Genomic DNA, 23,625 nt, shown 5'->3' on the forward strand with positions numbered 1-23,625 from the left:
GACTGATTGCTTGGCTTTTGACTTCGGACTTCGTGACCTCGACTATTCTTCGGATCTCGTTTTGGACATTGTTGTGGACTCGGTAATTTGACTCGGACTGTTTTTGACCTTCCTTTCGCGTGCCCCTGAAGATGGCCTCAAAGGCTCTCTTCAAGCATTGCCTCCAATGCCACACGAAAATGGCCAAAACCGATGGCCATGAACTGTGCCTGTTCTGTTTGGGAGAGACCCATAATGTGACGGCCTGTAAAATTTGCCAGGGCTTCACCAGCAAGGCCCGGCAGGAGCGCAAGGCCCGATTGAATTCCTCCCTGTGGCAGAAGGTCATGTCCGGAGGCGCTCCGTTGCCCTCCTCCAAGGCCGGCCCAAGCCCCTCTGCCGAACGGCATTCCAGAGCTGGCTCAGTGGCCTCCGCGAGGTCGGGGTCGAAACCGCGTCCCCCGAGTACCTCGGCGTCGAGAGCGGCCTCTCCAGCGCAGGGACCGGTGCGGCCGCCCCGTAGCGCTTCATCTACCAGGTCGGATCCGAGACCAGCTTCGGAACCGAGGATCCTGGTACCGAGTCCCCGGTCGGAACCGACGGCCGGATCGGTTCCGACGAAGCCTAAGAGGTCGAAGCCGAGGTCCCCTTCGAAGGCGAGGAGCGCGTCGGTTCCGAGTTCTTCTTCGGAACCACCGAAGAAGAAGAAAAAGACCAAGCACCATCGGTCGCCGCGTCCCGCTCCTCAGGAGGAGGTCATCGTGCTTCCTCACACGCCTTCCCCTCATCTGGGCTCCCCGGAGCCAGAGGACATCTCCGTGCAGGTGCCGGATCCGATGGCCTTCGAGACGGTGCCCGCGGAATTCTCGTCGGGGCCGGAGCCGAGCCCGCACCGTCGGAGCCGACCATCGCTTGCCCTTCGGTCGCCGAGGCTGGAACCGAGCCCATCTCCTCGTCGGAGCCGTCCGTCGCCTGTCCGTCCGTCTCCACCTCTGGTCGGTCGTGAGCGGCATGGTTCCGGGGACAGTGTCCGATCAGTCCGGTCCACTGCGTCCCGGCATCGGCAAGCTTCCTACCTCCCCTCGCCATACCGTTGCCAATGGGAGGGGGCACCTGCGGGCTTCTCCGTGTCGGAACCGAGGCCTTCGACGTCGAGGTCGGCGTGGGCTCCCCCTCCGCTCCAGGTTCCGGAATCCCAGCTCGGTTCCGATGAGGAGGATGTCGAGAGCTTTGGCGGCTACCAGTCGGAGTCCTGGTCCGAACCATCGCCGGCTGAGGAGCTAGTGGCATCTGCGGACTCGCCATTCGAGGACCTCCGCATCTACGCCGATCAGATGGCAAGGATGGCCAAGGCTCTCGAGATGGACATCTCTTCGGCACTTCCCCAGACCAAGGACAAGCTCCTCAAACGTATCTATGGAGATAATCCGGCGTACGTAGGCTTCCCCATGCTCGAGGGTATTGAGGAGATTGTGGAGAAGGTGTGGCAGGTGCCCTGTGATCAACCTCCAACGTCCAAGCGCATCGAGCAGCTTTACAAGATCAAGCAGGGCACCTGGCCGGCGTTGGTGAAACACCCTCCACCTTCCTCCTTGGTCACAGAGGAGTTCAACCCCCGACGATCGGGTCACTCCTCGGTGCCTGCCGATAAAGAGGGCAAGAAGCTTGATGCCATGGGCAGGCGCCAATACATCGTCGCTTCGCTGGGTCTGAGGATTGCCAACTACCAGACCATCATGGCAGGGTACCAGCTGTACCTCTGGGAGAAGTTGGCATCCTATACCCGGGACCTCCCTCCTGAGCAGAAGGCTGTGGTGTCCCTGCTACAGACGGAGGCTGTGAGGCTGTCTAAGCAGCAGATGAACGCTGGGAGCCACGCTGCTGACACTGCTGCTAGAGGGATGGCGTCGGCGGTGGTCCTCAGGCGCCACTCCTGGTTGCGGTCTACGGCCCTGTCCCAGGAGGTGCGTTCCAGGGTGGAGAGCATGCCCTTTGAAGGGGACTCGCTGTTCTCCAAATCGACCGACGAGACCCTGAAAAAGAAAAAAGAGGACAGGCAGACGGCGCGGTCCTTGGGTCTGGCTCCAGCGGACAAGCCCTCCTCCAGGTCACGGTACGCTCCCCGGTCCGGCCCTTACCACTACCAGGGCAGATACCAACAGCAGCGGCCGGGCTATCATCAGTATCCTGCCTACCAGCAGCGGCCCTACCCTCCCGCACAACAGCAGAGGAGGCGTCGGCCCTTCAAACCTCGTCAGGCACAGCAACCGGCCCTGCAGAAAGAACAGCAGGGCGCCGGGAGGCAGTACTGACAGGTCACGCCAGCCGTATCCCTGAACTTTTCGGACAGACTTAGTCCACTCCTCTCTGAGTGGGAGTCAATAACATCTGACTCATGGGTCTTAACTATTGTTGAACTGGGGTACGGGCTGGAGTTTGTTGAGCTGCCTAGATGCAGTTCACCCCTGACAGCTGTCAATAACACTATGGCCGAGCTGGATGCGGAGATCGTGTCGCTCTTGGCCAAGGGTGCTGTGGAAGAATTGCCCTATGACGACTCTGTAAAGGGTTTCTTCTCTAGGTTCTTCCTGGTCCCTAAGAAGGGTGGGGGCTTACGTCCCATCTTAGATCTGAGGGGCCTTAATGCCTTCCTCAAGGTGACCAAATTCAAAATGGTAACGTTGGCGGCGGTGATCGCCTTGCTGAAACAGGGGGATTGGTTTGCGGTTCTTGACTTAAAAGACGCATACTTTCACGTGGGCATACGGAAGGAGCACAGGAAATACCTGAGCTTTGTTTACCGGCAAAGGGTTTTCCGGTATAAGGTGCTCCCCTTTGGCCTGTCCACTGCCCCACGAGTGTTCACTAAATGTGTGGCCCCTGTGGTTTCCTTCCTACGGGAAGAAGGTTGTACTATCTTTCCGTACCTCGATGACTGGCTCATCGTGGCTGACTCAGTGTCTAGGCTGGTGCAGGACATTGGCTTGGTACTTAGCACGTGCCAACGCCTGGGGCTCCTGGTGAACTTGGAGAAATCCAAACTGGTGCCCAACTGCAAGGTGTCCTACATTGGTGCACTTTTGGACTCTGTGGAGGGTAAGGCCCTGCTCCCCTTGGAGAGGGCTCGGTCCCTAAGGGGTCTAGTGTCCATGTTTAAAAGGAACCGGTTCCAGTCTGTGCGCACTATCCAGTGCTTACTAGGGCATATGGCAGCGGCCACCTCTGTGGTGCCTTTCGCTAGGCTGCGTATGCGCCCTCTCCAGAACTGGTTTGTGCGGAGGTACGATGCTCTACTGCACCCTCCGTCCCTCAAATTCTCTATCCCGAGGGTCATCCTCTCCTCCTTGGACTGGTGGCTGTCTGATGACAACTTGTTTAGAGGGACCCCTTTTGGGTATCAACACCATGACATCACGGTTACCACTGATGCCTCTCTGATGGGATGGGGTGCTTACTGTGGTGATGTGGCTGTGCAAGATGTCTGGTCTGACAGGGAAAAGACCCTCCATATCAATGTGCTTGAACTAAGGGCCATTCGTTTCGCACTTGTGTCTCTTACAGCACTGCTGAGAAATCGTCAGGTGTTGGTGCAGACGGACAACACGACTGCCATGTACTACGTGAATCAGCAGGGGGGCACAGTGTCCATGGCCCTGTGCCGGGAAGCCACACTCACTTGGCAGTGGGCTATCAAGAACGGCGTGTCGCTCCGTGCTATACACGTGGCTGGGTCAGACAATGCCCGGGCAGATGCCCTCAGCAGGGTCCCTTTACTGGAACACGAGTGGGAACTGAACGTAGAGTACGTTGGGCCGATCTTCCAGATGTGGGGTCATCCAGTGATAGATGTGTTCGCCACTGCGGCGACCACCAAGGCCCACACGTTCTGTTCCAGGGCAGGGAGCGACCCCCTCTCTATTGGGGATGCCTTCCAGTTTACGTGGACGCAGGGCTTGCACTACATGTTTCCTCCGTTCCCCTTGATTCCCAGGGTCCTGTGCAAGATAGAGGAGGACGGGACGGACTGCATCCTAGTGGCCCCCTTCTGGCCACGGCAGGTTTGGTTCCCGAAGCTCCTGCGGATGTCCAAACGGACGTATGTGAGTCTGCCTCCTCGGCAAGACCTTCTCCTAAACGGGAGCCTAGTCCACCACGATCCCAAGCAGCTGCACCTAACGGCTTGGCGGATCGTTCCTCCCCGATAGGCTTTACTGACGAGGTACAGAGGGTCCTCCTGAATGCTCGTCGGCCATCCACTAGGCGCGCTTATGCGGCCAAGTGGCGCAGGTTTGAGCTCTGGGCACTTGCCAGAGGGGTGGTGCCTGACAGCAGTCCCTTGGGGGTTGTATTCGAGTATTTGTGCCACTTGCGTGGTATGGGCTTGAAGGTTTCCTCCCTCAAGGTCCACCTGGCAGCGATATCAGCTGCTCACACCCGAATTGAGGGTGCTACGGTGTTTTCTCACCCACAATCCCGCCAGTTCCTTAAGGGCATGTACAATCTTTACCCACCTGTGTCTGCGCCAGTGCCTCGGTGGTCACTGTCCTTGGTGCTCTCACATCTCATGTTGCCTCCATTTGAACCTATGGCTACATGCCCCTTGGATATGCTATCCTACAAGGTAGCATTCTTGGTGGCCGTCACGTCGGCCAGAAGGGTCAGTGAACTGTCTGCACTGCGGTCTGACCCTCCCTTTCTTGTGTTTCATCCCAACAAGGTGGTCCTGCGTCCCTGCCTTGAGTTCCTGCCCAAGGTGGTGTCCGCCTTCCACCTCTCGCAGGATATCTCACTGCCTGCATTCTTTCCTCAACCCTCCTCTAAGGGGGAAAAGGCCCTCCATACCCTAGACTTGAAGAGGGCCCTAGCCTATTACCTGGATAGGACGAAGGGATTCCGCTCCAGTCCTCACCTGTTTGTATGTTTTGGGGCCAAGGACAAGGGTAACAGGGCTTCCTCACAGACCCTGTCTAGGTGGATTGTGACGGCCATTAGCAAGGCCTATTCCCTAGCAGGGGTGGCTTGCCCGCTTCATGTCAGAGCCCACTCCACGCGGTCCCAAGCATCCTCTTCGGCACTCCTCAGGGGGGTGCCCCTGGTTAACATTTGTAAAGCAGCCACATGGTCCTCTGCAGACACCTTTGTCAGGCATTACGCCGTTGATGTCAATGCGGAGCAGGATGTATCTGTGGCCAAGGCTGTCTTACACTCCCTCTTTTCCTGAGGGAGTTTTGGTATGACTTTCTTGACGTACCTGTTGGGTACCCTTGAGTGAAAGTGTGTATATATGTACCTGGGGGTGTGTATATATGTAAATATTGAGTATTTATGTGTCCTTACACAGTATTTTTACATAGATGTATATATGCATATCTATTTATTGTTGATCTTGTTTGCTTAATAAAATTGTGTTGGACTTCACCCCCGCCTTCCTTATTGTGTGAAGCTTGGTACACTCCCATGTGTGGAGGCACAGAAGAACGAAGATGAAAACAGGGTTAACATACCTGTAACTTATGTTCATCGAGTTCTTCTGTGCTGACACACAACCCTCCCTCCTACCCCGCTGTGAACTCCAATGCACAATACTGTGTTGGCTGTAACGGAAATTGGTGTTTTTAAGGTGTTATGGCTGAAGTGTGTTGGTCAAGCGGCGGCAAGGGAGAACTGAGGGAAGGGGCCGTTGGTCGCTGGAGGATCACGTGACCGTTTGGGCGGGAAAACGGTCGCTGAGGCGCGCGACAAACGGCCCCTTCGGAGCCATGGAAGCTCTAGAAAATTCTCCGGCGGCTGGCCTGCGCCTGCGCAGTCCCATGTGTGTCAGCACAGAAGAACTCGATGAACATAAGTTACAGGTATGTTAACCCTGTTTTCCGTGCCGTTAGGACAATTACCAATTACAAAGGGCAATGGTAGGCTTGGTGATGGGCTTCTGTGGCCATGTTTGAAAAACGGTGATCTGAATTCACCTCCAGTCTTAATTGTGCTTTAACTTGAAAGTGGTAAACTTAATTTTAGTTCATTTATTGATTGATTGAGTTCATTTATTTAGATCATTTTTACCCTACCTTTCTATCAATAATGGCATGCAATGGCGTACAAAGCTATAAAAATATAAAGAAATTGGGCTGCTTGGAGCCCAGACTGCTGCTCTTCTTCCCCCTTGGTTGCACTGTAGAGGTTTTAAGACAGAAGAATTCTTGCTAGTTTCTTAAATGTTTAATTCTTTGGAGTGAAGGGAATGAAAGTTACTGAAGCTGCTTGTTTGTTTCCAGAAGACTGCATATTCTAGTTAAATTTGCAATCATTACTTTAGGGGGTGTAAGGTTGACTGGGCTTTCTCCCTACTGCCAGTGTTGGTATGGGACCTGCCTGGGTAGGTGGTCTTGTTCACCTGCAAGTGGCAGCATAGTGGAGGGCATATGGAAGAGGGATTGATTGTATCAGGTTATTCTGTGGCTTGGATGGGTATGTTCTTCTCTGAAAGTGCTTGTGAGCACTGGGGAAGCAGAAAGGTGATGGTGGTAACAATAACAGTAAAAGATCCCATAGGTGAAGGCGGAGCTGTGAGGAGGGTGGCAAGCAGGAGCTGGTCCGTTTCTTTCTGCTCCTTTCCCCTTAAGTACTACCTGTGAAACAGTCTCTGGAATCTATGACTTCGTGTTCTAATGCAATCCCAAAAAAGGTGAGGTATGCAGGTAGGCTCCCACTGTAATGTGGGAGAAAGCAGGAATGTCCTGCAGTCTAAGACGTGTTCAGTGACATGGGACTAAACAGATTGCACCAATGAGGAAAGAGTGCTGGGAGGATCATCAAGGCTGAGCCTCCTCCCATCCAGACATCAACCCACTGCCGTTCCTCCTATGAGGAAAAAGCCATAACCTGCCCTTGGAGATAAACTGGGCCCTGACAGAGGGTGAGCTGCAAGGAAGCTCAGATGTCCACCTTTGTCTCTTTCAGGACAATAAAACCAAAACCTGGCCTCCTAAAGCCCCTTGGCAGCACGCACTGCCGAGTCAAAGCATGTCTTTGTACCAGATGAGTAACCCTGCCAGCCAGTGGGATGACACCATGCAGATTCTGCAGTCACCGGTTTGGTCAACAGCCAACGATTGCACTCCATCGACAGGGATTTCCTCCACTTTTGCCTATGCGCAGCAGCAGCAGCAATCACCGCAGCAGCCGCCGCCGCCGCCGTCTCAGCACAAACCGATGAATAAGGGCTTTAAACCTTTCCCAGTCAAGCACGAACGTAGACCATCCTATATGCATCAGTACTGACTGTTTTGTTTTCCAGGCAAGACACAGCAGCGGAGGACCAAAGTCTTCAACGTGATGAACATTTGTTTGTTTTACAGTTGTGCGGTGGTGGCTGTCTTCTGGTTGTTCTGTGGAGTGACAGCTTCTAGTGGTGATCTCTCTCTCTCTCTCTCTCTCTCTCTCTCTCTCAGTGCTGAGCATATGGTGCCAAGGTATTAGGTGTACACACAACAGCCCTAAACTGTGATGCTTTCAAAGCGTGTGGACTTAACTTTTACCCTGCTAAAAGAAAACCTGCTACAATATTACCACAGAAAACACTGTATTTTATAGCTATTTTTTCATATAGATTTATAGTTACCATTTCTTGCTAAAATGAATTCTGAGTACTTTAAAGCAAATCTTGCAGTCAGTTTTGCTCAACACTCATCTTTAGATTTTTAACTGACAAAAGATTAAAAGGAAGGCTTCGTGCAGGTTACTTAGGCTGCTGAAGCTTTTTAAAAAACTGCATTGGTTGTTAATGTGCCACATGAGCTCTTTGTGACAGCAGTGGTTCAAAGGCAACTGTAAAACTGATCTTTCCAGTTACTTTATTCATGCAAAAAACAAAACAGCTGGAACTGTTCCAGTTAGGTTGCATGTGACCTGACCTGGCCAATCAGTGGGCCCAATCCACCTGTAACCTATGTTTGAGCCCCACAAAGGTGTTCTTGGTGGATTGTATTCATCTGTGGGTTCTCACCGTGTTTGAAATACACAATTTGATACTTTTACATTTGGCCAAAGGCATTATCCATACAGTGCTCCTTAAATGTATGAAAGAATAGTTAAGACTACTTGGAAATATTTAAAGTCTTATTTCAGTGCTAGACTTAGTGTGTAAACATGAGCTGGCTCAGAAGAGAGAGAACTTAATAACACTATTTTTTGTAGTGCTAAGAATTAAAGTTAACTACTTTCAGTCAATATGTGCCATTAAATAAGTGAACCTGTGGAATTAGGAACGACCTTCCAACCAAAGTGGATCTGGGGGAGTGACTGGTGCTTAAATTGAAAAAGGTAAATATGTATAGTTATCCCATTGTATATTAATTGAGACAAGAGAAGTCTTTATAAAAAACCTATTTAAATTTTCATATTTCATCTTTGGAAGAGTAATTATAAACCACAATATTTTCTGGTATAAAGGTTTTTGACAGTATTAATATTATTTTTATATTTTCTTAAGTCATATCATTCTAATACATTGACAAGTAAAATGGGTTATTAGTTATAAATGCATATAGTTTTTGATGAAGAAAAAGCACATTTATGTTCCCATTTTCTACAAACTAAGTACATGTGTATATTACAGATACCAAATTATATATAAATGGAAAATACACAACACTAACCGTTTGGGTGGGGAGGGTCAAAGCCCCCCTCTCCTTCTGCTTGTGTAGCGGTGGGCCACCTTGGCAGGCCTCGAATGTTACTATTTGTGCTGGTTGAAGATGCCAATGTTGCCTGTATTTATGATATTGTCACTATGTTCCCTCCAACCCCCCCCCCTTACCATGTTTACAGTTGTTTGCTGTGCATAACTTTGCAGTCATGTGCTTTGCACAGTCTGTGTGGCTTCCGTCTGTAAATTGTTAATGTTCTGTACCTTCTGCTAAAACATTGGTGAATTTAACAAGTGGTTTTGAGTTTCCTCAAGTATGGCATTGAAAACTTATATTGGACCCTGAAGGCTACTGCAGTTGTTTACCACCAATCAGAGTACAAATACTTGGTTTTTTGTTTTGTTTTTTGAAGTTCCCTAAAAAGCATTTGGACTGCTTTTGCAATTTAGTGGTAAATGCAAGCACTGGCAGTTTCTAAAATTAGAGTGAAAAGTGGAAATACAGGTTAATCTGTTTGTCTCATAGGTGCTACATCATCCTCTGCTTCCAACTATGCTGAACGCTGGTAATTGTTCCACGTTCGTGTGCACTTGGCACCCCAAAAATTGCCATATGTTTCACACTGCCAAGTGCGGAAGGGTTTGGTGCTCAGTCAACTTGCCCTTGTTGCAGCACTCCTGTGAATAGCTCGTGCTTCGGAACTGGAATTGTATATTTTGTATTTTAATTATAAAGCGCCTGTAAGTAAAAACAAAAAACCTATTTGCTTTAATAAAGATATACCTTTAATAATAGGTTATATCTTGTTAAAATAACGTTTCTGCTGAAGATAACTTGCGACTTTTGACAGGTATTCATTATCTTCAGTAGACGTGTTTTTCTTTTAATCACAAATAGTGTTCAAAAATTCAAAATGGCGCATCTTCTAAGATGAAAGTTGTGGCCCCTTCCCTTTTAAATCTACCAATGAGAGATGACTGAAAAGAGGCTGCAGTAGTACAGTGAGGTAAAAGCTTATACTGTGGGCCATGATTGGAGAAATAGCATCCGTAGCTACGGCAATCCAAGAAAGTCTTGTATGAGAGCATACTAAGCGATATAGATCCAGAGGAGTTACCCGTATTCGTCTGTAGTAGCAAAATAAAAAAGAGTCCAGTAGCACCTTTAAGACTAACCATAATGCATCTGACGGAGAGAACTGTGGCTCTCGAAAGCTTATGCTACAGTAAAGTTGGTTAGTCTTAAAGGTGCTAATGGACTGTTTTCTACTAAGCCATGTAGTCTCCTTTCCAAGGGAAAAATTTCAACTCTTCCTTGGCTACTCACAGGCCTGTAAAAGTACTTCTTTGGATCCTAGCTTTACAAAAGATAAATCCTTTAAAGTTCATTTTTAGTAATTATTCAAGCCTGTAGCTACGATTTTCAAGCATTACATCCTAGCCATTCTGCAGTTCTCATCCAGCTCTGAATGTAGTGGTTGTGGAGGAATAGAATTAGTTTCTAATGCAAGACTCCCTTTTACACTATAATGCATAGACAGAGGTGGCTTGTTTAAACATCTGAGGAAGGGCTCCTTTCCGCCAGCAGGGTCTTTTTCCAGAGAAGCACCAGTAGTGATTGCTTTCCTGAACCACGCTGGCATTTTTAGCAACTGTGCTTTTTACTAGGGAGTAGTTGCTCTAGAAGGTGCTGCCAAAGGTACCATTTTGCAGCTTTAAAATAACTGGGAATGAAACACACCACTGTAGGAAGAGTGTGTTTCCCCATTAGGAGAGCCACAACCAACTAGTAGCATAATGTTATGACCTCTGAATTAGGGATGTTCCAGCTCCTTCCTAGCCACAGAACATGGCTACGCTAAATTGGTTCATTGCCATCTTCTAAGAAAGATGCTGTCACTTAAATTAGGGGGTATCTTAGTTCACAAAGTCATTGCTGAGCCCCCTGGGCCTGCTGCTTGAAAGAAATTACAATGAGAAATCAGGTTTGCAGAAGGGTTTATTATTTACTACACTGGCTAGATTAAGTACATAAAAAACCATTACTGTTTCTGTAAGAGGAAACATATTAAAAGATTAGTGATGCCCTCTACTGGTAGCACAGCATAATTTATTCCACTGAAGAAACAGGCCAATACAAGAGTTGTCAATAAGAACAGGCCTGCTTTTAGTCTATTTCATGACTCCCTGTACTGAATGTCTGCAGTGCAGTCTTATCCTTCAAACAGTAGCAAGTTATTACATCACAACATTTTCTGCTTCTCAATGATTACGGAGTAGCCTAAATACTTCTGAGTACCATTCTGTCCATTCAACAGGCACGCTTAGTAAACTTTCATCATGTTCTTTTAGACATCATACCGTGCCTGGTGCAACTGAGTAAATTCTGTGTACTCTGCCACTTCTTTCCGGTGTGGGGGTGGGGGGGAGATACAAGTTTATTTACAGACAAAGCCGCACGATTCAGCTGGTCAGCACCAATGGCATGGTATTGCTTAGACCCCCCCCCCTGGCTCTTCCAGACAGACTTCCTTCTTCATACTTTCTCTAGGCAGGCATTTGTGCTCCGAGACCGTCTGCTGTCTTCTCTGTGATGGGCAAAGGAGATGCCTCAGCAATAGTAGCCAAGTAAATCAGATTTCTGTGCAGAGTGTGTTGGTGCCTATTTTGAAAAAAGCCAAAGGACACAGTTTGTGGTGGGGAAGATTCCCTGTGGTAAACGTAAGTGTGGCTCCTCTAGCCAGTGTGTAACTGCCACTATAGAATATAGGTCTTTTAAGGCTCATTCAAGACCTATGAAAGTCAAGAAAAAATGTTAACAGATTTTCTGGCTTTACATCAAAGACAGGTGATTCGGTAACAAAACGGCAAATGAGACTCAAGGGAAGTATAATACAACGAACAACAGAACAACAGAAATCCTGCCTCTAGCTGTGAGTTCCGTCTACCCCAAAGAAATGTTATATAAAACTATGGAGTCGCACATATCAAAGAGCTAGGGAGTGCAATTAAAGTAGTGGAAAACCTTCCATAGGACAGATAAATAATGATGAGCTTTTTAATTTAGGGGAAAATGGGAGAGTGGGAAGCCCTGACAGGTTTCTCACCAGGTAGCGTTTGAGGTTAGATTGATGGGGGGGGCAGGACGGATGGAAGGAAGTTCTTCCCTCAACAGAACATTAACATGGAGCTTTCCGCAAGATGTGGTTGTGGCCAATAGCACGATGAGTCGCTAAAGGTGCAAGCAGTTTAGCACAGGTAGCAGCTCTCTTTAAACCACACACAGTGAGTGCAGAGTCTGATGAGAGAGCTTTTGGCTTAGCTGTAGCGTTAAAAACAAAAGATTAGACAAATTCAATGAGAATACCCTCGACAGTTATTGGTCAGAACAGTTAAATGGACTATCCATAGTGAGATGCAGCAAGCTTCAAAATATCAGGGCCAAACGAAACACAATGCTAGCATTTTTTTTCCTTTTCACACAGCAGGCATGTGAGGCCAAGTCAGATTAGAACTGCCATATAGGGGGTGGGGGTGGTTTAAACATGCACTGTGTTCCCAACATGAGGTGGCCTTGCAAAGCTGATTTTTCCCTATTGGGGGTAAACATTTAACCCCCAGTAGAGTTAACAACAGCTTCATGGGACGATTTCTGGTGAAAGGCAGAGTTAACCCCACCCCATCACCCTAATCTGAACCAAACCCCCACTCAGCTATTTTAAGAGTAGGAAATGGGAGCTCCAATCCCAGCCCTCCTAGTGTTGCATGTGGTCTGCCCTCAAACGTGGGGGATAGACGAGAAGATGGTGGCCTTTGAGGCCTGCTTGCAAGTTTCCCAGAGGTGAGTGACTGGTCACTGCTGAAAGAGCTATTGCATCTATGGTAAACGCTTCCAAACATCCTCCCCAACACAAAAGCTGAACGGACAGAGGTCCTGGGCAAACAAGCCACTTCCCTTCCAGATGAGGTGGGAGTCAAGAGGTACTGTGGGGAACAATTTTGCAATTCTCCCCAGCTCAAAATCCCCCACACACATCCCCTGCCCTTTAACTGACAATGTTCCTCCCAACATTTCACATCTTTGGGAACAGCAAGTTTTCCTCAGGCCATCTTTAAACACTCTGGGAATCCCAGTAAGTTGAGAAGGTTGACTCCTGCCTTGTTTGTGGGTGGTTCATCCACACGGGCCAGACTATATTTTATCTCCTGATTTCAGTGCAACTGCTCAAGTCTAGTAAGTTATTCTTGCATGTGTCATGCAACTACTACGGTTGGTAGTGTGAATAAAACAAATTCAAAGGAACAAAGCCGTAATGGGTGAATCAAATAAGGTACTTACTGCACGCATTCCGCAGCTCTTCCTTTATCTTGATACTCGACAATACACCGAATCAACTGATCATTTTCTTCCAGCAGCTAAAAGCCATGAGAGTCCTTGGTCACATTGTGTGCTACTGAGGTTCATTTTAAGGTTATCTAGGTGGAGGACTCTGACCTGGATAGCCCAGGTGAGCCTGATCTCATCAGATCTCAGAAGCTAAGCAAGGTTGGCCTTGGTTAGTAATTGGATGGGAGACTGCCAACAAAGATCGGGGTGGCAGAGACAGGTAATGGCAAACCACCTCCGTTGGTCTCTTGCCATGAAAACCCCACTAGGGGTCACCATACGTCAGCTATGACATGAGGGCGCACTCTACCACCATCAACTAGGTGGGGGAAGTTCTTTATAAAGGACACACACTACATTAGGTAACACTACAGGTTACAAAAATTATATCCCACCTATTCTTGACGCTTTGTTGTGGCACCCAGGAATCTTAAGGCCTGCACATCGTTGACCATGTGAATCACTGACCATGGCATATCCTTCCTCATGATATAGTGAGCTTTTCAAGCATTTTAGGGGTCTTGGATTTTAAAAACAAATATCTTGGCTATATACACATCAAGACCTTTTCAAAGGACTAACTGTAGAAATAATATATAAACTAAAGTTCTCCAGAACTCTTATTCAGGCTGGATGTTCAACAATGTGAATATTTCAATGTGTTAAGGAAAATGAACACACATGAAGCTGCGTTTTATTGAGTCAGACTACTGTTCACTCTGGCAACAATGCTCCGGGTAGGGTCTCAGGTAGAAATCTCTCACCGCACATGTAGTCCAGGATCCTTTGAATGCTGGGGACTAAACATGGGACCATCTGTTATCAAAACAAATACTCTAATACTGAGTCATTGCCCTCCCTAAAATATCCAAAATATGTGCTTTTTTTTGGCAAAGTGGAGTACAGCTGCAGTTATTCAAACCACCAGCTGCAAAATGGATTTCAGGTTGCCCCAAGGGCAGCTTAGGACAGATAAGCAGTAAGTGGTGGCTCTCGCTCTGAACAAATAAGTCAGTACTAGTTGAGCGCTACCTCTAGCACTGATATGTCCTTTGTAAGGCAGAAAAGACCATGGCTCACCTAGAAACATTTCCTATCCCACCCTTGTTTGTATTGGTTAAATATTCATTCTGAAGTGGAGCCCTAAGGAAGTCAAAAGCTTGTGCACTTATTTGCAATGTTTTTGAACCTAAAGGATGCATTGTGCACAGTTACTGCTTTTTGAGTTGTTAGAAAATAATCCTCAAAACCTTGAAGGAATTTAAACGTCCTAAAGAGGCATTCACAGGGCTATGCAATAAAGTTGCTGCAGGCTATAAATGATATTTAGTGATCTCCCTGCCCCCCTGCTCCCCCCCCCAAAATAATCCAAAGCCCATGGAATGAGAGATGAAGTAGACAGGAGCCTTGGAGGAGAGGAAGTGCCAGACGCTGGATCCAGGGCTCCCCCCTTAGACCCTTTGGAGCAAGACCCAACAAAAGTAGGCCAAGCAAGTAGGCTTTAGACCTTCCATCTCCATCAAGCTGTGCCCGGTTGTTACCGCCCCATAAGTGTCTCTTCCTTGCAGTGCTACAACAGTCGCCACAAGCATGAGATTATGGTACTTGCTCTTCTGGTTCCCAACCGAATACTCCAGAGCAACCAATGCAGGCGCAGAGGGCAGCGAAGGGAGGCAGACTGTCTACCGCTGTGGAGGAGTGTTAAAATAAGGCCGGGAACTAGAGCCTGCTTACTCACCCAAACCTATTTGAATTTGCAAATGCTCTTAATACTGAGTAATTTGCCCATCACAAGCACCTAACGGGCACCTAGTTCCAAGAGGAAGACAAGCAAAGCCTCGCTGGAGACAGCCTCGCACCAGCTTCCTCGTGCCAGAAGCAGAACTTCAGACTGCCCAGGGCTCGGTCTGGCGCTACAAGCCATTTAGTATGAGTTTTCTTACAACTGCATAAGCGTGGTCTAGTGCTCAGCGTGTCAGAGCCAAAACGGGGAGGCCTTTACTTCGCCATGAAGCTCCTTGGGAAGAAACAGGGCGAGGCGCAAGGGGTCGACGAGGCCGGGGTTCGAATCCCTGCTCTCCATGAAACGGGCTGGGGGGCTCTGGGCCAGTCAGACTCACGGCCTCACCCTTTCTCGGAGAGGAGGGAGACTCCCTACTCCGCCCTTCAGTCAACGGAATACTGGTCCAGCCCTTCTCCTTCAGCCTGTCCTACCTCGCAAGGCTGTTGTGAGGGTAAACACGTCGCCCTGAACTTCGGGGAGAAAGAGCCGGCCTGACGCTGACGCAACTTCCCCGCTCACCCCGCCCCCCCCCAGGCCAGCCCAGCCCAGCCCAGCCCGCCCTCGCTCACCCGCTGCAGCGTCTCCTGGGTCACCTCCACTTTTCTCCGCAGCTTCTCCGGCACAAACACCACCGACATGGCGGCGGCGCGCAAAGGACGCTGGAAGCTACCCGCCTGGATTGGTCGCTACTTCTGACGTCAGGCGCCAGTACTGCTTCCGGGTTAAGGGCCGGGCGTTGACATCGCCTCTTTAAGCTTCGCCGCGGCTTGTCTGCATCCGGGTATTTAGAAGGTTTAACAAGACCCGGATAGAGCGTGACGTGCGCTTTGCCGAGGCTTCGGTCATCCGGGGCCTTCTTCGCACGCGTCCGAGGTTATGTTGTTCACACGCACGCACATCTTAAAAACGTAGTACAACGTGGAGAGAAGTTTTTTCTGAGCTGTTTCTTTTTTGTTTGTATGAAGGCAAAAAAAGACACGCATGTCCCTTCATCTGAAGTGGCACAGACCATGAGGAAGGGAGCTGAGTTCCAACAGACAAAAGCACGTACTGGAACTAGGATTGCCATCCTTCATGGGGCCTGGAGATCTCCTGGAATCGCAACTGATCTCAAGATGACAGAGATCCCTTCGCCTGGAAAAACTGGCTGCTTCGGAGGGTGCAGTCTATGGCTCTATACCCTGCTGAGGCTCCTCTCCTCCCCAAACCCCACCCTTCCCAGTCTGCACCCCCCCCAAAAAAAACTCCAGGTATTTTACAACCCAGAGTTGGCAACCCTAACTGGAACAAATATTATTAATCTTTAAGGTGCCGCTGGGTTTCTGTTTTATTTTGCTGTGACAAGACTTTACTGGAACAATCTCTTCTGTCATGGCTTAGTGGCGAAGTATCTGTTCGGCATTCAGAAGGTCCAGCATTCAACCCCCATCATCTCCAGTTAAAAGGATCAGGTAGAAGTGATGAGGAAAGGCCCTTGAGAGCTGCTGACCTTGAGCAAGCAATGGCGTGACTCAAGATGGGCAGCTTTGTACCTTTGGAGGAAGTGAGCTGTGACTCACCAAAGCTCAATAAATAATTAATCAAGCAAATATTGCACCAGTCCCTTTTGGTATGGAAGATCCACAAGCAGCTCTGTGTGTATGATACAATTATGAAATGGCGGTTAAATGGCAATAAGCACTAGCACTTTATCGGTATGATACTCCATAGGATATATATGCTATAGGCATGATATATGATAGAATGATTGTATTATTAATGTGGTTTGCAGGTTGCCATATTCTAGTATGTCTGTGAACTAATGTAATATACAAGAGAGAGAATCGTTGCTTTGATATATAAATATCATTAAATGGGTATTGAATCCAGGTTGACCGAAATTGCTTTTTAGTAGGTTTTCACGATTTGTATTTTTGTTGAGCTAGAAGCAGGCTAACATGGCAGTCATCATGTGCTGGTATGATGACTTGATGCTATCTCTCTCCGCTCCCACTCCAAGGATCAGCATTCACACACTGCGCTTTCGATCACCCAAACTCACTGCCACAAATCCAGCCTCTGCTACAATTCCAAGTCTTGTTCCTGCCGCTCCAGTTCTGCCAAAAGCAAAATGTGCACACCAACATCCCACGCGGCCCCTCTTGTCTCTTTCCTGAGGAAAAGCTACAGTATCTTCAATTCACCCTCAGAACAAATACAACATTATTCCAGTCGTTTTATTCTCTCTCCTCACCCCACCTTCCTCCAATCCTCTGCAAGTTAACATAAAGCCCCCTCAGGAATATTTTATTGAGAGAATAGGGAATAAAAATTAGCCTGGAAGATAACCCCCTACCTTCACTTGGCCGATCTGGTCACCTGGATCCATGCCATGGTAACATTGAGACTTGACTACTGTGACGCAATAGGCATTGGAGACTGGTTAGTGCAGAATGCTGCAGCTCTGTTATTATCAGGAACTAGGTGGTGCATGCATATTACACTGATTCTGCAGTCATTCTATTGGCTGCCTCTTAGTTACCAGGTTCAGTTCAACTACTCTTCATTGCCTTTGACCCTCATACCTAGAAAGCTGCTTCTCTTCCTATGCCCTGCCGTGACCACTTACCCGAACAGGATCTTCTACTGGCGCCACCTTGCAAATGGGCAAGATCACCAACTGCTGGTGTAGGTAGATTCTCTGTAATGGCCCACACCCTATGGAATGGCATAAAGAGTCCTATTAATTGTTTTTTAGGTGTCTCCTCATCCTACTGCTTCTACTGGGTTACATTATGTAACCTTCCTTAAGTCTCGGTGGAAAAGGTGGACTATAAATAACATACATAAACAAACAAATGGTCTGTTTACAGGGGATCCTGTCTTCATGCAGAAATATACATCCAAAGTTAACCTTGTATGTTGTGTGCCTGATTAAAAAGGAATTGCAGTTTTATCTGGTCTTGTTAAGGTGTGGGAACAGAAACAGGCCCTGAGGCAAAATATGCTTTCTGGCTTCAGTGCAGTCTGCATCCATCTTTCCCCATCTTGAGCTGTTCAAGTGAAATGACATGGAACCTCTCATCTCGTGCAGTTGGAAGTGCCTGCTATTATTTATTTATTAATGTATTATTCACTTCACAGATATAAATCTATATGAGGCATGACAATATTGGCCATCTTATTTTCAATCCCTTTCCAAATAATCCCTGTGGATATTGTCAAAGGCTTTCATGGCCGGAGAACGTTAGTTGTTGTAGCACCTCTGAAGATGCCAGCCACAGCTGCTGGCGAAACGTCAGGAACTACAATGCCAAGACCACGGCCATACAGCCCGGAAAATCTACAACAACCAAAAATCCCTGTGGAGTTTGCCTTTTTCTCTGGTGCTGCACACAGTATCGATATTTTCATCTAGGAATTTGACACAACTCCAAGATCTTTATTTATTGTCCACCTTTTTCACTGAGACTCAATGCAGATTACACAGCATAATTCAGCACAATCAACAGCAGACTCATCGAGTAAATAAGTATTTCCTTTTGTCTATCAAAAATATATCACCCGTCAACTTCATTGGATTCCCCTCTAATATTATGGGAGAGGGAGGAAAACTTTAGGTCCATTTTCGCTACTCATTGCATAATTAATGCTTGCCTGTTTAAAAAGGATTCAGTATCTTCATTCTTACTAATTCCATTGGGTTGTTTATTCCAATATTCATTTATTTATTTGATTTGATTTATACCCTGCCCTCCCCACAAATGGGCTCAGGGCGGCTAACAACATTCATAAACCACAGTGAATTAATCACAAAAGCATAAAATCAATAATAATCTTTAAAAAGTAATTAAAATAGTCCAGGCGCAGGCTATTTAAATAAATATTTGGAAGTCCATAGATGGGCATAGTAGATGGGCACAGTAGATATCATGAATGGAGGCCATATTTGAATAAAATGTCTTTGTGAAGAACTCCTCAAATCGAGGATGCATAAATTGCTGTACATGGCAGAAATGGATAAAATGACAAGCTGAGAGATCAGAATCCAGCAGAATTTTTTACTGACTGGGGAAGATTGAAAACATATTTAGAAAAGAAGTGGGACATAAAGGGGGAATTATGGCAATTTGAAAATTATTAGAATGGATTTGTTATTAGAAGAGATAGAGTCTTTACCATATGAAGTGAAGTATTGGCTAATTGTTAGCCCAAATGTAAGTGGACTTAGAGTTAATAGATATTGTTAGAATTACTAAAGTAGATATTTTATCCGACAGTTAGTTTAAATTTAAATATATGTGGAGCTAATATAAAGTAATAGATAATAGATTTTAAGTTTATAACAATATTTTTGAAGTTAATAGATAGGGCTTAGTTGAATAAAAGAGTAAGTAAACATGAGATAAAGAGTTACAGAAAAGGGACAGATTGGGAATAGATTAGGCTATAGGGTTGGAAAGCTGTTGGAAGTCTTGGGAAAGGAAGGGAGGGAAAGGGTGGGGGAAAGGATAATGAGATGCTATTTGAAAGTTGTATATTAAGATTCTCACCTAATAAAAATTTTCTAAAAAAAAAATAAAAATCTTATATAAGCAGATATTTTCCCCATACGCCTCATAAACCAAAATTTCCTCACCCATTTTTTCAGTAACAGGTACCTTCTCTTGTTTTCATGTTCATTCTTAGCAAGACATGTTTACCCCCCACTGTCTCTATTGTCTCTAGAGCTAGGTGCAGCTCTGCAAAAACGTTCAATTTGTGTTCTACGTGGGCCTGTCCTTGAAGTCGACTTGGAGACTCCAGTTGGTGCAGAATGTCACATCTTGGTTATTATCAGGAACCACACCCGTTCTGTAGTCGCTCCATTGGCTGCCTATTAGTGATTGGCTTCAGTTTAAGGTACTATAAAACCCTTCCGGGCCTTGGACTCACATATTTATTTATTTATTTATTTAATCACATTTCTAGACCACCCTTCCCGTCAGACGGGCTCAGGGCAGTTTAACAACAGCTTAAAACAGTAAAAACGTTATAAAAACATTAAAACATCATATCAAAACAATTTAAAATTGGCGGGTATAAAATATTAAAATATAGCATTGTCCTGCATGGGTGGTGGAAGGTCTTCAGTGGTATGGCCGGCGAGAGGACAGCCCAGCCCCCACCAAATGCCTGGCAGAACATCTCCGTCTTGCAGGCCCGGCAGAAAGATAACAAATCCTGCCGGGCTCGCAGGGCCACCTCTCCTCCTATGCTCTCCCACAGCTCCACTCATTTGAGCCGAGCCTTCTACAGGTGACACCCTGCAGCTGGGCAAAATACATCACTGCTTAAGCATGTGCATTCTCTGTTGTGGCCCCCATCTTATGAAATGGCCTGCCTGATGAGATCTGGAAGGCTTTCATGCCATTTTCTGCATTGTTTAACATACATCTAATATTGCATGCTTTGGTTGTTGTGGATTTTCCGGGCTGTATCGCCACGGTCTTGGCACTGTAGTTCCTGACGTTTCGCCAGCAGCTGTGACTGGCATCTTCAGAGGTGTAGCACCGAAAGACAGAGATCTCTCAGTGTCAAACACCTCTGAAGATGCCAGTCACAGCTGCTGGCGAAACGTCAGGAACTACAGTGCCAAGACCACGGCTATACAGCCCGGAAAATCCACAACAACCATCGTTCTCCGGCTGTGAAAGCCTTCGACAATATATTTATTGTATGGCCCGGAAAACCCCCAACAACCATATTTATTGTATGCTTTGTCGCAGATTTCTGTAAGTCCTTTTTCTATTGCATTGTTTATTAGAAGTCTTGTCCTATTGCTTGCATTGACTTACACTATTAAATCCACCTTGAGTCTCTGTGAGAAAGGCAGACTGTATGGCGCAGAGTTGTTTTCCATTGCCCCAGAAGGTTGGACCGGAACCAACGGGATGAAATTAAATCAAAACAGTTTTCAGATAAACATTAGGAAGAACTTCCTGACAGTTAGAGCGGTCCCTCAGTGGAACAGGCTTCCTCGGGAGGTGGTGGGCTCTCCTTCTTTGGAGGTTTTTAAGCAGAGGCTAGATGGCCATCTGATAGCAATGCTTATTCCGTGAACCTGGGCAGATCATGAGAGGGAGGGCAGGAAGGGTTACATCAGTGCTCGGTTCTCGTGGCCCCTTCTTACATGCCCAGGGTGATGCCAATCGCCACTTTGGGGTCAGGTAGCAATTTCCCCCAGGCCAGTTTGACTAAAGATTCTGATGGTGTTTTGCCATCTGGGCATGGAGCAGGGGTCACTGGGGGTTTGGGGAGGGGGAGGTTGTTCTGAATTTCCTGCATAGTGCAGAGGGTTGGACTAGATGACCCCGGAGTTCCCTCTCAACCCTATGATTCTAATGTAAATCAAACAGTGAAATGGGAATGGGTATGATTTGAGGGGGGGGGGCGCCATTCCTATTTCTATAGAATAATGCTCTTCATTCTGTGCAGTGGGATCCTGGACCCTAGAGAGCGGCTACCAGTCAAGGACAGACAAGAGTGACAGTGAGTCACCAACGGTCTGACTTAGTATCACTAAGCTTCACATGTGATAAGTCAGACAGAACTGCAAAAGCCAGTCTCTTTGATAATCTTTGGCAGGCTAAACAGAGAGACTCATGCAGAGTTTCTCATTGATTTCAGCTCTAAGTCGGGTTTGCACAGTACACTAAGCTTTTTTTCTGACAGCAGTTGGCCTCCAGTTTTAATCCAGAATTAAGTGTCCTTCACCTGCCAGAAGACTGGAAAATGCTAGTCCAGGGTACCCTGACCCTGTCAGATGTGTGCGGATGATCCATGTGCAAGTCTCCTAGTACTGGGGCAAATATCCCTCAAAAGCATTTCAGGACAGAAGGGATTTTTTAAAATCTCCTGGGCCTTTCAACTGGAGATAACGGAAATTGAATCTGGGATCTTCTGCAGGCCAAGGAAACGCTCCGCCTCCCGCATGAAAGCTCCGAGCAGCCCCGCCTGCAGATCTAGAAGTCCGCCTCCTCTGCAGAGGTAGATCACGGCTGTGAAGCAGCCCCAGGTCCAAGCGCGCTCGACACAATTAGTACTCACACCGCCAAAAACAAAATCCAGGACTGGCTATGAATTTATTTACACTATTTTATAATCCGCCCTTCTCACTGAGACTCGAGGCGGATTACACAGCGAGAAATCAACACAATCAATAGGATGCAATCCTAAATAAGAGTTACTCCAGTCTAAGCCCATCGATTTCATTGGGCTTAGACCGGAGTAACTCGGCTTAGAATTGCACTGAGAGCCTTACAGAAATCCGAGGTTCAACCATGCAGAAATTGCACCGCCGCGCTTAAGAAAGTGGCGGCCGAATGCTCTGCGCCTGGGATGAAAGGTCCGAGCAGCGACTCCTGCAGAGACCCCGCCGGAACCCTCCGCCGCGCTGCGCGTCCAGACGCCTCTGCGCGGCTGGCGGTCAGCCTGGAAGGGGCGGGCCGGGGAGGAGCTCGCCCGCCCGCCTGCTCAAAAGCGCCTGGCCCGCCGCGCCTCGCCTCTCCTCTCCGCATCTCGCTCGGCTTCTCGCTGCTGCTGCCCGGCATGGCGCTCTCCAGCGACGCCCGCTTCCAGAAGCTGCTCGAGTGGCACAAGGGCCACGCCGCCGGGCTGGTCTTGCGGCAGCTTTTCCAGGGCGACCCGGAGCGCTTCCACAAGTTCAGGTCCGAGCCGGGGCGGGGAGGCCGGGGCGGGAGTGCTGCGCGCCCGCCCGCCCGCCTTGCAAGCCCCGGGGCGCTTCCGCTGGCGCGCGGGCCCGAAAGGCGCGTCTCCCGGGAGCCCCGGGGCAGCTCGGGCCGGGGTCCGCTTGCAAGGAGCGGAGCTGCCCCTTGGCGGGCTCTGCTTGCCCTTGACTCCTCCTTGCGAGGAGGTACGTGCGGGCAGGCACACGCGCGGGCAGGGCAGAGGAGGGGGCGCCCGCGTCGGAGCTGAGTCACCAGCAGCTCCCTTGCAGCCCTTCCAGTGCGCGGCATGCGGGCCCGGGACCGGCAGGTGCCCTCCAGCCGGGTCGTGCCTGGGCTGGGCCAGAAGATCCGACCTGCCTTTCGAAAAGGAGTCGCGTTCCTCCTCCTCTTCCTCTCGTTTGGTGCTCCAGGGCTCAATCCAGATCTCGGTCGCTCTTGTGTAATCAGAATTAAGCCCAAGGGGCGGGGGGGGGAGGGGGGAGCTAGAACTAGGAGAGATCCACGCAGGTGGTTTAATGTCCCCTTTTCATTTGATTTTAATGCACACAAAAGTGCTACCTGGTTCTGCTCTTGCCACCATTAAATGCTGGGTGGGTGTTCAGTTCCATAAGTGGACGCAGTTTGTGGGATAACCTTTTGGAGTGGGAATTTAGAATAATCCATTCAGTGCAGTCTTGGTGAGGCTTGTCAATTCCAAGCACAGATTTGAAAGTGCAGGCCCTAATCGTCTTTAATCCTGCTGTCTAGGTGGGCAAAGTGCTGTTGGAACTAATCTCCTTGAAGGACTTTCTTCAAAGTAAACCAGGAGGGGTAGCTGTGTTTGTCTGTAGCAGTAGAAAAGAGCAAGAATCCTGTAGCACCTCTAAGACTAACAAAATTTGCGTTAGGGGACAAGCTTTCCTCTGGTGTTTCCTCATTACCGAAGAAGTGAGCTGTGACTCACGAAAGCTCATCCCCTACCACTAATTCTGTTAATTTTATAGGTGCTACGGGACTCTTGCTCTTTTCTGCTTCTTGAAAGTAGACCTCGTCTTCCTTCCCATTCTACCCAGATCAGGAAGTGGCTCCAGTATACCCAGCAAAAAGATGGCAGTTTAAAAATTGGGAGCTGGTCTGACCTCTC

At 48.0% G+C, this 23,625-nt stretch overlaps 3 protein-coding genes across 3 annotated transcripts in view; 2 read left to right on the plus strand and 1 right to left on the minus strand.

Moving 5' to 3' along the window:
• The window catches only part of GARRE1 (granule associated Rac and RHOG effector 1), an 86,382-nt gene extending 76,964 nt beyond the window's left edge, over positions 1-9,418 (plus strand). The window contains exon 14 of the mRNA XM_055000200.1: positions 6,937-9,418. Coding sequence (XP_054856175.1) covers positions 6,937-7,257 — 321 coding nt within the window. The 3' untranslated portion in view covers positions 7,258-9,418. The remainder of the gene's footprint in view (positions 1-6,936) is intronic.
• Positions 9,419-10,606: 1,188 nt separating this feature from the next.
• On the minus strand, positions 10,607-15,447 carry SS18L2 (SS18 like 2). Its single transcript, XM_055000202.1, has 3 exons — positions 15,363-15,447; positions 12,963-13,039; positions 10,607-11,285 (listed from the first exon to the last, which is right to left on the minus strand). Exons 1-3 carry the CDS (start codon positions 15,429-15,431, stop codon positions 11,171-11,173), a joined length of 261 nt encoding a protein of 86 aa, XP_054856177.1. The 5' UTR covers positions 15,432-15,447; the 3' UTR covers positions 10,607-11,170.
• Positions 15,448-22,137: 6,690 nt separating this feature from the next.
• The window catches only part of GPI (glucose-6-phosphate isomerase), a 37,222-nt gene continuing 35,734 nt past the window's right edge, over positions 22,138-23,625 (plus strand). Inside the window, exon 1 of the mRNA XM_055000331.1 lies at positions 22,138-22,481. Coding sequence (XP_054856306.1) covers positions 22,153-22,481 — 329 coding nt within the window. The 5' untranslated portion in view covers positions 22,138-22,152. The remainder of the gene's footprint in view (positions 22,482-23,625) is intronic.

Source organism: Eublepharis macularius, chromosome 16 (genome assembly GCF_028583425.1).
Source record: "Eublepharis macularius isolate TG4126 chromosome 16, MPM_Emac_v1.0, whole genome shotgun sequence".
Taxonomy (NCBI): Eukaryota; Metazoa; Chordata; class Lepidosauria; order Squamata; family Eublepharidae; genus Eublepharis; species Eublepharis macularius.